At 39.8% G+C, this 13,413-nt stretch overlaps 1 protein-coding gene across 15 annotated transcripts in view; it reads left to right on the forward strand.

The window, feature by feature from the left end:
- PKHD1 (PKHD1 ciliary IPT domain containing fibrocystin/polyductin) overlaps positions 1 to 13,413 on the forward strand; it is a 477,526-nt gene that overhangs the window by 91,458 nt on the left and 372,655 nt on the right. For all 15 annotated transcript variants that reach the window (XR_005990304.1, XR_005990305.1, XR_005990310.1 and 12 more), the window contains 2 exons: positions 597 to 816; positions 7,405 to 7,555. Coding sequence is in view for 12 of the 15 variants with exons in the window: in XM_041771518.1 (XP_041627452.1) it covers positions 597 to 816; positions 7,405 to 7,555 (371 nt within the window). In the remaining 3 variants the exon portion in view is untranslated. The remainder of the gene's footprint in view (positions 1 to 596; positions 817 to 7,404; positions 7,556 to 13,413) is intronic.

The following is a 13,413-nucleotide window of genomic DNA, read 5'->3' on the forward strand; positions in this document are numbered from 1 at the left end:
GGAAATAGCCAAAAGTCTATTGGTAAGAGAATAGATAAATATACTGCAGTAATTTCACACAATGCAGTATTGAACAGCAATGAAAATGTATTATCAAGTTTTATGTGATAATTTGAAACTTGGTAAATCTTCAAAATGTAATATTGAGTGGAAAGGAGCAGTCCAAAAATATGTCATGTAGTCTATTGTATAATATTCAAAAATAAGTGAAATTCAAGTCTTTCCTTTAAGAATACTAACTCATGTGAGAAAGTGATTTAGGAAATGCAAGTGGTTGCTTCTGAAGATGAGATGTAAGATGATGGGCTTGACAAAGAGACATAGATTTGAGAAAAATCACAATTGTTTTAGACCTTATGTTGGCTTATAGATTCATATGAGTTTTTCTTATTATGATGATTCATATTTACAAAAATGTTACTTATGTTCTATGTGTGTGTTTTGTACACATAATGCATTTTTAAGAAAAGTAAACTGGTAACTTTATTTCCCTATTGGTCAAGGAGCAACACATGAAAATGCATTTATGTAATGGTGTGAGGCCTTCAGTTCTTTCTGTGGTCGCCACCTAATCTAATGGTGAGTGTTTCCTGCAGTGTCCTTGGCTTTCCTGTGTGGCCTGAAGCACTCGGAGGAGAGCTGTGAGGCTTCTAGCAGCACCTATGTGCAGTGTGATTTGACTGTCACTGTGGGGACAGAGACACTGCCCCAATCATGGCCTTATCTCTACATTTGTGAAGAAAGTCCCCAATGCCTCTTTGCACCAGATCATTGGACAGAGTCAACGTTTCCATGGTTCTCAGGCCTCTTCATCAGGTAACTCTGTCCTTTACCTTCCTGGCCTTCCCCACAAATGCATGGCCAACTAACAGATGGAACCATCAGAAACTGCAGGCTGGGTAGATGTGGCCCCCAGGGCCTACAACTCTTGTTAGAGGGACCATTCCTTGGTGGATTCCAGCCAGCCTGCATATCAAAGCATCTCCTGTCTTTTCAAGTGTTTGAGAGAACATCTGAAAAATCTGCCCAGTAAACAGCTCGCTTTGTTCTTGCTTAGATTTTAATATTTATCTTCCGATCCAAAGCAACATCTGGTGAATGCCAATGGGGAAAAAGATTAGACATTATGAAAAACAGAAGGCTCTTTTCCCCTTTCTTTTTTCTTTTCTTTCCAAACAGATTCACAAGTATGAAAAAAAGTCATAGAGAAATCCAGCAGATTGCACAATGTTTATTCAAAAGAAGGGGGGATGGGCAGGCAGAAATACTCTACAGTAGATCTAGGATTTAGAAGCCATAAGCTTATAAAATATTTTTGAACTTGACAAATAAATAGTACCACTTTCCAGGTAAAAGCCTCTTTTCTAAACAAATTTAAGGAAAAGGTGTGATCATGTTGTTGACTCAGGACAGCCTTAATTTCTACTAGCAGTTCTTTTCCCATGCTGTGTGATATTTCAGAGCAAAATGTTGCCCTGCACTTTTTTTTTTCTTATCTAGATTGAGTGGCCACATCTGATTGTTTAATGAAGGCCTATCTTTCCATTCAAAATTAAAACTAAACATGGCTAATTACCCAGAATGAAAGAGCTAACCAGCACTTTTCATGGCAGTCTTACTTTTTGATGTCCCAAGGCAGCCTGTGTTTTAGTATGAATTCATCACCAGAGAGAGGTTTGTGTTTAGCCGTTGGAAGAGAGGAACCTCTTTGGCCAATTGCTTTCTAGAAGGTGTGAAGTACCCTGTTTAGGTCATACAGGAAACGAGATACTGGAGGTTGTACTCAGGCAGGCGTGGGTTTCAGAACTCACAAATGCTGGATACCAAAAAGCACATGTCAGGTTCTGGTTCTATTGAATTTGAAGACTTCACAAAATTCCCACAACTCTTCTTTGAAGTTCTATGTTGTTCTCTACTCAGGAAGTCATTGAGGGAATAGCCTCAGACCCTGTTAAAAGTTACACCCTTCTTATTTATATCATTTAGCAATATGCACAAATAAACCTCTAATTCTCCCTTCCCTGTGTTCTAGTAATTCACTTCTAGGATTTCAAGAAAGCAGTTAGAAATATGTAATATTTATGGAAAACTACATTTTTGGAAGCTTTCAGTATAATAACAAAAAAAATTTGAAATGAAGTCTTTAGTAATAAAGGATGAATCCAAATACTAATGTATTAGGAAACCTTTAAAAATCATGATGTAGACTATTTTACTGAAGCAGGAAATGCTTACAGTATGTTGGGAAGTAAAAGGGACAGATCATAAAAGAGTGTATAGATTTAATCTTAATGGTGTATATAGTACATATGTTTGTATACACATATAACAGGTAATTAGAAACAGGACTCGAAGGATGTATTCTTAAGGGTTGGGTGCCTACCCTAGGTGATTGGAGTATTACATTTATTCATTGCATTTTAATGTATTTTTTTCAGTGAACATGTACTAATTTAATGACAGTAAATACACTATAATTATACAAGGTGTATTAAGAAAATTATATGACAAACAGCTTACCTTAGTTCCTCTTAAGATTATGCTTGTGAACCTGAAGAATTACTTGCCGTTATCTTTGCAAGGAATCCATTTCCATTAAATGCCTTATCCTATCCTTTGCCAGCCACTACCTCTATGGATTTGATGTCATTTGACAAAGGTAGACATGTGTATCTCTGGTAAAAATATGCTCAGTTCATCCATCCATCTATGCAAAATTTATCAAGTGTCTACTATGTTGTAGGTACTGTGACAGGAGCTGGTAACTCAGTGAGGAATAAGATGGCAAAATTCCTGCCTTTAAGGGTAGAGGAAGAAGCCAGAGAATAAACAAGCTCACATACTGTGATAAGAGCTATAATGTGATTAAAAAAAATAATAGAGGACTCCTGTATACAATGTGCTCAGGAAGGCTTCTCTGGAGTATCTTTTGTGGAGCTGAGAAGAAGATGTCATTGTGGCCAATCAGGCAGTGGGGGCAGCATTGCAAGGGCCCCATCACATTTATAAACTGTCAGAGGCCAGAAGGGCAGGAGTAGACTAAGAAGGAAGGAAAGTTCTCTACATGAACTCTGGGAGGTATTTAAGATCTTGGAGGCCATAGTAAGGAGTTTAGATTCTGTCCTAAAGACAGACTAAGTATCTTTCCAGAGTCACACAGTCCAGCCTTAGCAGTGTCAGGTCTGGAACCCAGACTTCTCTGACTGACAGTGTACTTGGCATGGTGCTATGCCTTCAGTGTCAGGGATGAGAGCCTCGACTGAGGTGTGTGATTCAATGAGATTCCAGAACCACCAGTAGCAATTTAAGGCTAAGTGAGGGAGACATAAAGACAGCAAGTGTTTTTGATGCCTATCCTAGAGGGTGCATGCAGGATAACCTGCTTACTACTTTTGGATCTGATCAGACCAACTGAGAGAGCCATACCTTAGGACTCAGGAAACAGGTTCTAGAAGTCTCTTTGCCACTATCCATACCAAAAATATTTGCCACATTCCCTCAAAATAAACATAAATATGTGTGCATGCACAACTGTATTATCTATATCTATGTATGTCTATATATACACGTATATTTACATTTATATTTATACTTAACTCAGAATTATTGTGGAAGAAAACATGGAAAAGTATCTTTTTAGGAAACTTTGAAATTTCATAAATGTTGGTCTATTTTTGATATCATGGTATCTCTGCTAATTTTGATGATGGACTTTTTTTTTTTTTTAAGAGAGATCTTGGCTTTGGAGTTTGTAATTTTTTTTTTAATTTTTTTATTATTTATTTATGAGAGTCATACAGAGAGAGAGAGAGAGAGAGAGAGAGAGAGAGGCAGAGACATAGGTAGAGGGAGAAGCAGGCTCCATGCACCGGGAGCCCGACGCGGGATTCGATCCTGGGTCTCCAGGATCGCGCCCTGGGCCAAAGGCAGGCGCCAAACCGCTGCGCCACCCAGGGATCCCTGATGATGGACTTTTAATGAAAAATAATCTCTAGTGAGATAACCAGGGACAAATACAAAAATAAATATGACCTAAAGCTTGTAAAAAAAAGTCTAAGCTAACAGAAAATGGTTTTAATTCTATGAGAGCAAAAAGAACATGATTAGGGAAGATGGTGCATTGCCACCGATGAATGAGAGGATTGCTGAGGGGCTTAACCCATTTTTCTCTAGACTTTGCTGATGAAGAGCCTAGAGAAGAAGGCTCATTAACAGGGTAGAAGCTCAAGACCAGAAAAGGTTGTACGGGAAGCTGGTCACGCCTTTCCTTTAGTTCAAGTCTATGTCTTAGATCATTTATATACATGTATATACAGTATATACAAAATACTTGCTTGCAGGAGTGAGGATCATTACTTGCTGGTAGTGAACATGGGAGGGGGGCATACAATAGAGTAGATGGACAACTATTTTTTCCTTTGCCTAAAAAGGGAAAAAGGGGAATTCTGGACATTTAGACAACTCAGCTTCTGTTATCCCTGACAAAATTCTAGAATTCATTACTAATCAAATGGTTTGTGAGCTTTCAGAAACAGAAGTACAGATCTCCCTCAACTTACAACGGAGTTATGACCTAATAAACCCATTGTAAGTTAAGAATACCATAAGTTGAAAATGCATTTAATACCTAACCTACCGGACATCATAACTTAGCCTAGCCTACCTTAAACATGCTCAGAACACTTATATTAGCCTGCAGTTCGGCATAGTCATCTAGCAGGAAGCCTGTTTTATAGTAAAGTGTTGAATGTCTCATGTAATTTATTGACTTCTGTACTGACCATGAAAAACAGAATGATTATATAGAAAAAGGATGACTTATAAGTGTATCAGCTGTTTATTTTTTGTGATTGTGTGGCTGACTGGGAGCTGCAGCTGCCCAGCATCATGAGAGAGGATTGTACTGTATATCCCTGTCCGGGAAAAGATCCAAATTCAAAATTGGAAGTATGGTTTCTACTAAATGCCTATTGTTTTTGCACTATCATAAAGTAAAAAAAATCTTAAGTCAAACCATTGTAACTCAAGGACCGTCTGTAGTTATCTGGGTACCGATTCATAAGGAATGTGATGGAGGGGTAAACCAACTTTATTTCCTTCTTGTTATATTTATAAGTGATTTCTGATGGAAATATATATATAGAGAGAGCTTCTCAAACTATTCTAACAACTCCCGCCCCCACCCACATGGCAAAAGGAACGTTCTAGCTGCAAATCCCAAAGTGGCCTGACACAAGCATCAAGTGGCTTTGAAGTCAGGTGTTTTGAAAAAATATGTAAACTTTGCATTTCTATTTCAATCATGTTTCCATTTTTATCTGAATATTATATTTTAATTTAAAATTTAAATTACTTTTCTTTTCTGAAACTTTGAGTACTAGTGACACTTCAGAGCAAATGCTGTATTTATCCTCTAGCTCTGTCTACCCCCTAGATCATGGCTCAGCTAAATGGATTTGTAGTTACAAGAAAGGCTCCAGGTCCAAAATGCATTTGGGCAACGGGTCCCTATGAGTGAGACAGCATGTAATTCCCACATTTATATGTCAACAATAATATCGCTACCACCACCACCACCAAAAACTATAACAAGAGCAGCCTTTATTGGACACTTACTGTGTGCCAGATTCTTTGCAAATCACTTTGTAGGCTGCACTTCACCCCAACCCCTCAACACCTATGTAAAATAGGCACTCAATGATTATAACTCCATTTTATAAACATGGAAACCAAAACGTAGAGTCACATCCTACACAAGGTAAATATCTGCTTGAGAATTCAAACCTAGCTGGTCGCTTCCAAGCCTAACCTCTGCATGCTAATGCTTCTCAGAAAATCAGTTGAACAAGTAAAACATGGTGAAATCCTCAGGTGTTGTGGCTCTGAGACCGAGTTTACAACCATCTTTATTTAAGCATTGGGCTGCAAAACAAGCACAATGTTAGATGTCATGGGAAGGAGGACTCAGGTAAGAGGAGACCGCAGCCCCAGTGGTCAGCTCAAACTGTGTGTGTTCAGTTCTGGACCACATGATGTTAAAATGTGAACAATCTAGAGTAGGTCTAGAGCACAGTGGGTATGAAAGTCCTGACCTGGTGAATACAAAGGTGGGAATATTTTACTGTGAAGAAGAGATTAAGTAGATGTGGTTACCCTTGGTATTTCTAGCAAATTGTGGGAGAAACCATCTTGACATTGATTTGGGAAAAGATGCTCTAGTTTGACATGATTTATAGTTTGTCAAGCAGTGACCTTTTGTCCTTTCCATGGCCCTGCCACTTTTCCCATGGGATCTGCCTTCTTTATGCTGATGTTCAAACAGCATTGTAAAACTTGAGAGTCTTGCTTTAGGAAACAGGACACCTGGGTTCTAATCTTGGAGCTGTCGCACTTTTGTTTTTGGCTTTACGCAAATCTCCCGATCTCTTTAGGTTACATTTGTTATGCCTGTATCTACTTTACTGGCCCAAATGAGATCATACAAATGGAATTGTTAAAAAGTATGAGACATCATGCTTTATCGTTACTAATAATCTTTGAGTTAGTTGCAACAATGCCTAAAACCAGGATTGTTTTTGAATAAGTATCACACCTGTTGGGAACAATAGCCTGCAATATCCACACTTTCACCTCCTCTAGACAGCATATTTTTAGACTTTCTGTAATGCCACACTGCTGTTTTTCATTTTAAATCCAGTCTGGCTTCTCTCCTTAAAGCAAGAGGACTTTTAAAGTGAGTGGCTGGTAGTATAACTGGCACATATATCGAATCTCCTTAGTCTGGGCTGTTAAGTAAGTTTAATTAATTTACTAAGTTAATGTTCCACTGCTAGCAACAGAGCCTCATTGCCATCAGCTGGGGAGAGGGAATTGAAAGCCTAAATGAGCTCATTTTTTCACAGTTGGAATTAGGGACCAGTTAGCCAGTTGTGTGGGTTTTCCAATTTCTCCATCTGCCCTGGGGGGATTGAGGCAATTCACTCCCCCAACACTAAGTGTGAGTAAGAACAGAAAGAGGGAAGGGGAAAAGAAAAAAAAAAAAAAGAAAGAAACACCTCTGCCCAACATTTGCTTCCATTTTTGGAACTGAAAGTATTGTGTGCACATTGCTTGTTAAGTTGGGATATGGAGAAGCTTTTGCTAATGTTCCTAATAGATTTGGAAAAGAGAAAGGCCTCAGTGAAAGATATTTACCATGTGCATTTTCATTGCAGCGTGTGCAGATAAAAGGAAAACAAATAAACAATAAAAGAATGGAAACAAAATTACAGAAATTTGCAAAATTTGACAAATGGTGGCCTGTAGTTGCCACAAGCTAATGGCTTGCAATGATTAATAAGAGTAAAAATAATTGCATTTCATTAAGATTGATGACACCCCATTTAACCTCCCCTCTCGTTTCAGCCCTAAAGTGGAAAGAGATGAAGTTCTCATCTATAATAGCTCCTGTAACATTGCCATGGAAACTGAGGCAAAGATGGAGTGTGAGACGCCTAATCAGCCAATTACCGCCAAGATTACTGAGATACGGAAGAGCCGGGGCCAGAGCACTCAGGTATAATCAAATCTTTTTTACAGACTGATTCAAACAGCTCAAATTAAATTTGTAATATTGTGTACATTAAAAAAACAATTTAGTCCAAATGGCAGCGATATATAATATTAAATGCTCTCAAACTTTGAGAAGCGAGTCTAATGCACAACATCTGAATTCATAGTTAACTATGGTTAATCATATATTTTCTCAACAACAAATGAGTGCTGCCTGGGCTCTTTTAAAGCAAATTCTGAACAGATAATCTCCGCAGCGTTTTGTCCTACTTTCCATGTGCGTGTTGGAAAGGGGCTCTCTGTGGTTTATTTCTTCATGAAATAAATGGCCCTCAATTTAACCAGGCCCCCCTGGAAGGTTTCCAGATCACTCAGCCATCCTCAGTTGGTGGGATGGTGATGTCTGCTGGTTCATCCGGCTCATCTGTTCCATGGAGAGCAGAGTGGAAGCTTCAGCTTCCGAGGGGAGATCAGAGCTGGAAAGCACTGCTGGGACATTTGGTCTACCCTCTTTACTTTGATTTATCTGCTTTGAAATCATCTTAACCACCCCTCCAAGTGGCTCCCCTAAGGATGTGTTCTTAAATGTCCCCACTGAGAGATTCCACAGCCTCCCCAGGGCATTTTCAAGGCTTGAAATCAGAGACTGAGGGCTCTTTGGAAGTATATCAGATAATCTTTTACAACTCTCTGGACTTCTCAATGATAAATGATAAAAAATAGTATTGATAAAATAATATTTATTGAGCACCTACTCCCTTAGGGGTTTTTTTCATTATGAAACCACTTCTCGGTTTTCCTCTTTTTGTCTCTTTTATTTGGAACAAACATTTATGGGGTGCCTATTAGGTGCCACACACTACATGAGATTCTCTAGTGAATGCTCCTTCATTCAATTAAACTTTGCGAATCCCAAACTATACTTCCTGGGTTCGTGGGCATGGGTTTTTTTGTTTTGGGGTTTTTAATAATTTTGGACTAGTGTCAAAAATGTATGCAATGACAACATAACTTTTCAGTTCTTTCTTAACTTTTCCCTGCCTGTCTCCTCCCTCCCCCACGCCTCACAACCTCCTTATCCTCCCCTCACGCCTCCCCTCCCCTCCCCTCCATTCAAGGAAGATTGCACCAGCCTGCCCCTTCTGGCTTCCTGTGTCCCCCAAATACACCTTTTCCTTTCAGTTCATTGCCAATTTTATCATCTCTGGGACCATAGTCCTCTGATCATAGACTCCACCTTGCTCCTCTGTCCCTTTCTTGCAGTTGGCTGTCAGTAACATCTCAAATGTTTATCATGAGGCAGTGGGTGTGCTGAGTTGTGTTGTGTATCAGTGTTGTGTAGTGGAATGAGAGCTGTGGGACATTGAACAGTTTCTAAGTCTTCCTGAGCAATAATGTGAGTTGTTGGGATGCCCATGAGAGCAATGCCAGTGAATGGGAGGGAGAGGCAGGTTGCATAGTGCTTAAGTATGGGCCTTGGAGCTAGACTGTGGGGACTTGAACATATCATTTGCTACCTGGCAGCCTTCAGACAAGTTACTTAACCCCTCTGTGCTTCAGTTTTCTCATCTGCAAAGTGGAAGTAATAATAGTACCCACCTAATAGGATTGATTGGGGGCTGGTATCCTAAGATCTGAGCCACTGAAACTGCTCCTCCAACTGAGTAAATGTCCAGTGGTAGCCATTACTGGCAGTGCTAGTTTGCTAGTAGGAGTGCTAGAAAATGATACCGTGTTATTTCTCTGTGGTGCTTGCTGCTTTGACCAGATCATTTTGGTTCTTAGATTTCATTTAATTTTTCACCATCTCAAAAAGTAATTTTGAATTTTTCAGTGCCTTAGTTGTCTTTAAATATTTGTGCAGCATACATTTATTGAGTTATAGACATGTTCAAGGTTATCTGCCATTTTCTGAAGGAGAATAGTAACCTGAAAAGAGACCCCTTTAGGGGATAATAGGGAGGAGAGGCCATCTGGGGATTAGGTAAGTCTTAAAGGACATATAGAGTCAATTCACTACAGTAGGAGGGAATGTTGTGTTATCATCTAGACAAGCCCCTTTATTCAAGAGATGAGTTCACTGAGGTCCTTAAAGAGAGGTGACCTGATAGAGGTCACACACCTAGTAATTTGGCCTCATAGCCCATGTGGCCCTAAATCATTATGAGGGAATCTTTAGGAACCAGAAGGGCATGTCTGTCAAAATCTACTTGGCTTGTGTCAGTGTCTGGGAGACTCCAGTCCTGGGATGCATGGTTACCCTATAGATGTTGGGATGTCTGGTTTCCCTGCACAGGTATGGGGATAACACGTCACTTGTATTGGCAAACACAGTTGCTTTATCTGGACCTGGATCTGATGAAAACCAGTGCTGACAGGTGCTTAACTAGCACTAGAATTCAGGTCTCCAGCTCTAAATACTAAGTGAGAACCTTGGAACACACGTTTCATGGAATGTTAATAAGTATTTTGTGATAAAAGTGTTCCAAGGTCAAATACATTTGTGAAAGCTGGGTTAAAGTAATAGGGTTTTTTTTTTTTTTTTTTTTTGTGGACTTTGAGAGCCTTCCACATGTGACAACATAATGAGAATGTTGAGAGAACTTTTGTATTATCCAAATTTGTTTGTTCGTGGAACACTTTATTTTCAGAATTGAAGCTCCTCTCTGTCCTGCTGTGCTTGCTTTGCAAAATGTTGCTTATGCCGTGCTCTCCCCCTACCATCAAGTAGGGGATCAAAGGTGGGAAACATTACTTCCAGATGGGGCAGCCATCTAGGTCTGCTGAAGTAGACAGTATTTGTATTTTGCCTTCAAGAATGGGCAGGGTTTAGGTTCAGGGTTGCAGAGGAAAGGCATTTCTGGTGGAGAAACCAATATGCACAAGTCTCTGAGGCAAGAGCCTGTGGGAATAGTGCAAAGAACATGATGTGTGTGAATGGGACTAGTGAGTTATAGATTTGGGAAGTAGGCTGGAATTAGGATGGCTGGTTGAGTGTGTGGCACCTTGAGTTCATCAGGTGACAGGTAATCTTTGAGGAGGCACTGCATGATCACAGGTGTGCTTTAGTCACACTGATCTGGTTGTGGGGTGTGGGATGCCTTGGGGATCCATGGGAGGCAGAAGCATCTCAACCAAGAAAGTTATAATTGAACTAGGGAAGTGGTGGAGGGAATGGAGAGGAGGAACACACAAAATAATCTGCATTTGATAACTTGTGTTAGTCAAGGTGTTCAAGGATATGGAAAATGAATGATGGTAAGTAGAAAATGACATGCCAACTTTCCCAAATGATCTTTTCAAATCTATGAACTCTCTCTCTATATATCTCCATGCTCATGACTCCCATATTGTAATCTCCATCCCAGAGCTCTCTCCTGAACTTTAGATTCCCAAACCTTAGGGCCTACTGTTATCTTCACTTGGATATGGAAGTGGCATCTCAAGTCTAGGAGATTATAAATTGAATTTCTGATCACCACTGCTTGTCCTCTGTTTCCCACTGTAGTCCTGGACCAAGTTTGTGGCAGCTCTGTCTTTTCAGTTGCTCAGGCCATGGAAGTATCCTTGGTCCTCCAAATTCTATATCAAATCTATCAGGAAATTATGTTGGCTTTACCACTAATCTGACCACTTTGTAGCATGTTAGCTATCATCATCACTCTCACATTTTACTGAGTATTACAAGGCTTACCCAACTGGTTTTCTACTTCCATCTTTACCTCGCTTCAGTCCGGATTAGAGGGGCCCTGGTGATATTTCAAAATATGTCTGATGATTTCACTCTTCCCAAAAACATTCCAGTGGCTCCCAAATGGTCTTGTAATTAAAAGACAAGTCCTGGGGGATCCCTGGGTGGCTCAGCGGTTTAGCGCCTGCCTTTGGCCCAGGGCGCAATCCTGGAGACCCGGGATCGAGTCCCACGTCGGGCTCCCGGTGCATGGAGCCTGCTTCTCCCTCTGCCTGTGTCTCTGCCTCTCTCTCTCTCTCTCTCTCTCTCTGTGTGTGACTATCATAAAAAATAAATAAATAAAAGACAAGTCCTAACATTGACTTAATGGGCCATTCTCTGCACTAATCCCTTCCTCCAATTCCTTTCTGCCTTCACCACTCACTTCTGTCACCTTGTCTGCTCTGTTCCAAGATTGTTGCCTCCTCGCAGTTCCTGGACCATGCCAGGCTTGCTTCTACACTGAAACCTTTGTATTTACTGCTCCTTCTGCTTGAATACTCTTCCTCGTCCTTTTTTTAAGTACCACTGTTCACTTTTAACTTTTTGCTGAAGTTACTTCCTCGTTGAGGTCTACCATTACAACCCTATCTATAACTGCAACCCAGTGTTGCTCACTACATATATCATGCTTGCAATTTCCCTTACTCTTTCCTGTTTTCCTATAGTCCTTATCACCTGCCAATATTCTATATAAATTTGTTATATTTATTTAGCATCTAGCTTTTCCTGCTAGAATATGATCTTCAAGAAGGCAGAAATGTTTGCCTGCTTTGTTCACTGGTATATCCCAACTACCTAGAACAGAGACTAAATCAATTGTACTAATGAACAATATAGAAATGCAAATGATGAGTTAAAACAAGCCAAATCACATGTTGCTTCTCTCATACTATCCTCTGGTGATTATATCTGAAAGGACACACACACACACACACACACACACAGGTGTACATGCGTACATTTGCACACAAAGATGTTATTGCCTTATTTATATTGTTCTTCAACTTGTACTTTTTTTAAGACCTCATGGCACTCTGGGATATAAGCTCCTTGAATAGAGGAAATTTGTTTTGCCACTAATGTTTCCAAATGCTTAGAACTATGCTTAATAAACAGCAGATCTCATTAAAAATTATGGAATGGATGAATGGATTTATAAATGAATGAATACATCACGGTCTTCTTTTCATTTTAGCTCAGGTACATTTTTCATTTTCTTCACAAGACATTGATTGTGCCTACCATGTATCACTGTGATACATCAAAACAAGAAAAAATATATGAGGACAAAGAATCTGAAAGAATGCTGGAAAACACTGTAAGATGCTATGAGGCAACCAGTGGGCTTGAGAGGTTTCTGAAGGACATATTGGGTTGGATGGGTAGAGAAACCAGAGCAGAATAAACACAAAGCAAAGTAAATGTAGAGAGAACTGATATAATATAGCTATACTCTTCTATAGGGCTCTGGAAGAAATTCCAAGCTTGAGTCAGGGCATACCCTTAGGGTAATTAATGAAGGGATTGCTGTGGGAATTACTACTGGGTTGGCATTTCTTCCCTCTCTCTCTCTCTCTCTCTCTCTCCCTCCCCACCTCCTTCTTTCCCTTTGGATCTATGGCTCTCAAGGTGATGTCTTAAAAGTAGCTCATAGAACAAAGAGGAGTTATTTATTTGGGAGCAAGAGATAGGTTTGGTCTACTGTGGATGTTAGGACCACTGTTAAACTCGGTTAAACCCATGCAACTCTGAAACTCCAGGGAAAGAGGGAGGGTGAGAGCTCAGCATCCTCTCCATTTCTGCCTCCAAGAAATTCCTTTACGTTCACTTGACTCATCCAGATGTTTTACCCAGCAATTTCAGTTGTGATAACTGGAAGAATTTTCTCTGAACATCTGATCTGCCATATTAGTGGAAAAAGAAGTCTGAAAACAATGCTGTTAAAGTTATCTGGGAAAGGATTTTAAACCTAGAATCCTATATGCAGTCATATACTATTTGGAGTAAGAACAAAATAAAAACATACATGCTATACAGAATTCAGAAAGTTTATCACCCTTGTGCAGTCTCTGAAAAATTGTAAAAGCAATCCAGAAATGGAGATGATATGGGATTCAAGAAATGATAAT

Source organism: Vulpes lagopus, chromosome 1 (assembly GCF_018345385.1).
Source record: "Vulpes lagopus strain Blue_001 chromosome 1, ASM1834538v1, whole genome shotgun sequence".
Classification (NCBI taxonomy): domain Eukaryota; kingdom Metazoa; phylum Chordata; class Mammalia; order Carnivora; family Canidae; genus Vulpes; species Vulpes lagopus.